Source organism: Orussus abietinus, unplaced genomic scaffold (genome assembly GCF_000612105.2).
Source record: "Orussus abietinus isolate OABI.00-Male unplaced genomic scaffold, Oabi_2.0 scaffold490, whole genome shotgun sequence".
Taxonomy (NCBI): domain Eukaryota; kingdom Metazoa; phylum Arthropoda; class Insecta; order Hymenoptera; family Orussidae; genus Orussus; species Orussus abietinus.
The window spans coordinates 8902-12337 of record NW_019394892.1 but is presented as its reverse complement, the minus strand read 5'-3'; the positions used below and the strand labels follow the sequence as shown (position 1 = coordinate 12337).

The 3436-nt window shown below is 46.5% G+C and overlaps 1 protein-coding gene across 1 annotated transcript; it reads right to left on the bottom strand.

Annotated features, from left to right (window-relative positions):
* Window positions 1-234: 234 nt before the first annotated feature.
* Window positions 235-2784, bottom strand: LOC111674140. Its single transcript, XM_023433445.1, has one exon. It carries the CDS (start codon window positions 2782-2784, stop codon window positions 235-237), a length of 2550 nt encoding a protein of 849 aa, XP_023289213.1.
* Between the last annotated feature and the right edge of the window lie 652 nt (window positions 2785-3436).

The window sequence follows — 3436 nt, the reverse complement described above, 5'->3', positions numbered from 1 at the left end:
GTATATCGCTTCTCAGCTGGCGTTGCTTTTCCACTCGCGAAATACACAGGATGAAAAGTTCTGTCCTCACTGTTACGTTGCAGCAAAATGGCACCGTATCCATACATACAGGCATCGGTGTGTAACTCGGTCTCCGCTTTTGGATTATATAATTGCAATATCGGACTCTCACTCAACATTAATTTCAAACGTCTAAACGCCTCTTCCTCTTTTGCACCCCAAGAAAATTGCACATCAGCCTTCAGCAAATTTGACAACGGACGCGCAATCATCGAGTACCCAGGAATAAATTTTCGAAAATAACCCGTAAGCCCTAAAAAGCTTTGCACCTGCTTTTACATTTATCGGCCTTGGAAATTCCATGACAGCCTTAGTCTTATATTCCGACGGACGAATGGATCCGTTTTCCACGATGTACCCTAAATACTCCACCTTTGATTGTAAGAGACGACATTTTTTCCAATTAATCAATAGTCCATATTGTTCGGCCGTAGCTAATACCATTTCTAGCGCCTTAAGGCCACTAAGGCAGTCTGCGGACGGAACAACAAGGTCGTCCATGTAAACCAAAACAATCTTAGCGGTAATCAACTCGCGAAAAACAGAGTTAATATACCTCTGAAATACGGATGGAGAGTTGCACAAGCCGAATGGTACTTTGAGAAACTCATATTGCCCATCAGGGACAACAAAAGCCGTATATTTACGACTATCCTTATCCACGGTTACATGGAAAAATCCATTTTTCAAGTCTAATGTACTGAATACTTTAGCACCTTGCAACGAATCCAAATGGTCTTCAATCAATGGGAGGGGATAACGATCCTTTACTATCTTTCTGTTTACCATTCGATAATCTACGCACACTCTCTCCGTACCGTTCTTTTTCTTTACCGTCACTATCGGACTCGCATAGTCGGACAGGGATGGTCTTACGATTCCTTCTTTCATCCACTCCGCGATTTGTTTATTCACATTCTCTCTCTGCGATGCCGACAGTCTTCGCGGTCGTTGAAATACGGGCTCATCATCCTTTAAAACTAACGTCATTTTAACTTCGGTCTCGCGCGCTTTCATCGGCTTGTATGAATCCACGAGTTCCAGTAGACGCTGTCGGTATTCTCTATTCGCCACGTGGGATACATCAACCCGATCTACCTCGCGGACGTCGTCAATTAAAAATATTTGAGGTAATTCACCCTCCGGTGGACTATTACATATCGGCGCCGAGATCGTGGCCTTTCCTTCATTAATACTAACGTTTACAGTATTTAAAAAGTCTGATCCTATTAATAATTGATAATTCATCAACTCGTCAGGAATTACATGTATCGCTATAGGGTAGACACCCTCATCAACCATCAGAGTCTCGTAAAATGTACCTAAAGTTCTGTTTTCCACTAGGCCTACGCCACCAAATGGTACGCTTTCGTCCCGTAATTGCGGAGCACCGATTCGCTTATACTGGTCCATCCTCATCAAACTAATATCGCTATCCGTGTCAAGTAATGCCTTAACACAATGCGGTCCTATCTTAACGTCCTTAAAGGTCTTCCCGCGCGGTGATTGTTTGTTATCCGACAGGAAACGGATCGTGTTCGCTTCTTTCGTCGGATCTGCATCCCTCGAACACCTTGATGCCACGTGTCCATGCTCATGACGACGAAAACACCTCGTGCCCTTTTTCTTAGCAGGACACCTCGCAGCTACGTGGCCCACCTGTAAACAGTTATAACAGTGCCTACCGTCGCGCTGCACAAACGATTCACGTGTCTTCGCAGCGGCGGCCCTACTATCCGTTTTCGGGGTAAACGAAGTTGCGGGCGACGTCTTAGGGCGGAGTACGATTTTCTCAAACGATTGGAGTAATGCCGCTGTTGAGTCAAAACGCTGCATCCGAGCTTGATCTCTCAGAGCCGGGTCCGGCACACCATCGATGACGTAATCGATGAGCTCGATTTCCTCAATAGGAACACGATTTGCCAAAATAATCTTGTCGTGAAGGTAATCACCAAAAACCTCGCCTCTTTTCCAATGCCGCTCCTCAAATAGCTTTCTGGCTGCTACTCTGTTGATACGATGGAAAAACATCTTTCTCATTTCGGCGAGAAGGTCATTGGTTGTCATTTCAAGATGCCCAGCTTTGGAATGAAACCATTCAAATGCCCTTCCCTTCAAACGAGAGCCAATGAGGATCTTCGTCATCGGATCGGCGAGACGGTACGTTGATCTGAGAAGCTGAACTTGCTTCTCCCATCTCTCGTACGAATCGCTACTTCCGTCAAAATTATTCAGCAGCTCAGCGATAGTACTCACGCCGATTCGTGATGGCGCATCACGTTGCAACGAATGTCCATACTCTGAGACATCCACCGTCGTTCCCCGTTGTAGGAACTCAATTTCCTTTCGAGCAAGTGCGAGCTCGCGCTCGGCCAGCTCCTTCTCCTTTCTGAACAGCTCGATCTCACGCCATGACGCTGCTCGGCCATCATGGCGATCGTCCACTCCGCGGCGATCGCCATCATGGCGTTCGTCTCCTCTTCGACGATTTCGTGTCTCCTCGAAATCAACTTCGTCACGTGACTCCAACCGTTGCTCCTCACGGTCGCCATCTTGGATCTCTTCACGTGGACCGTTCATCCAAGCGCCCGATGGATCCGGCATCAACAACCGATTAATTAATTCTGCCTTCGTCCCACTCGTACTCTGTCCGGTTGCCTTCAATTTCGCCTTTAACTCAGGGACCGTAAAATCGCGAGCGTCTTTCATTACTTCACTCATCATGTCGCTGAGACCTCGTGGCTCGTCTCCATTAAATTTAAAATCATCAGCGAGTGTGACCGTCTATTGCACCGATTCGTGTCTCTGGAATCGTGCAATCACTCTCTTAGCACACTCACAATACGCACTGGGTCACACGTCTCGACCACCGGCGTTCGTCTTTTCACATCGAGTCACAAAATCGCTTACCGTCTCGCTTACTGTCCAATATGGCCTCACGTTCTAACGGCCATTATCATTATATCCAACACGCGGAATATTCGTCTCTATTCGCATGCACTTATGCGATCCCGGACGAGCCCCCAATTTTGTAGAATTAATTTTCGGGTCGGGAAGGCATGAGAGACAAACACGCGACTTGTTGGATTGGTCGGTAAAAGTTAATTTATTATTAGCACATGGTGCTCAGCTCTGAGGTTCGACACCGACTACTGCTTGAAATCGAAAGACGGTTAGGCGATGGGACACACAGTCATACACACTTGTACATTAGGTGAGCTACGGTCAGGTGTAAATAAGGCAGAGGACGAACAAGTGAAGAGAGAGAGGTAGCTCGAACTCCTGTATCCTACAATATATAGTGTAAAGGTAAAAGAGGAGTCGAGTATAATCTGATATCATTTGTTATCAGTTTGGTATCAGTTTGGAAGGATCG

What these genes read in the sequence shown, in the direction of transcription:
- LOC111674140 (XM_023433445.1), bottom strand. Translation starts at nt 2,784, where the DNA reads ATGATGAGTGAAGTAATGAAAGACGCTCGCGATTTTACGGTCCCTGAG.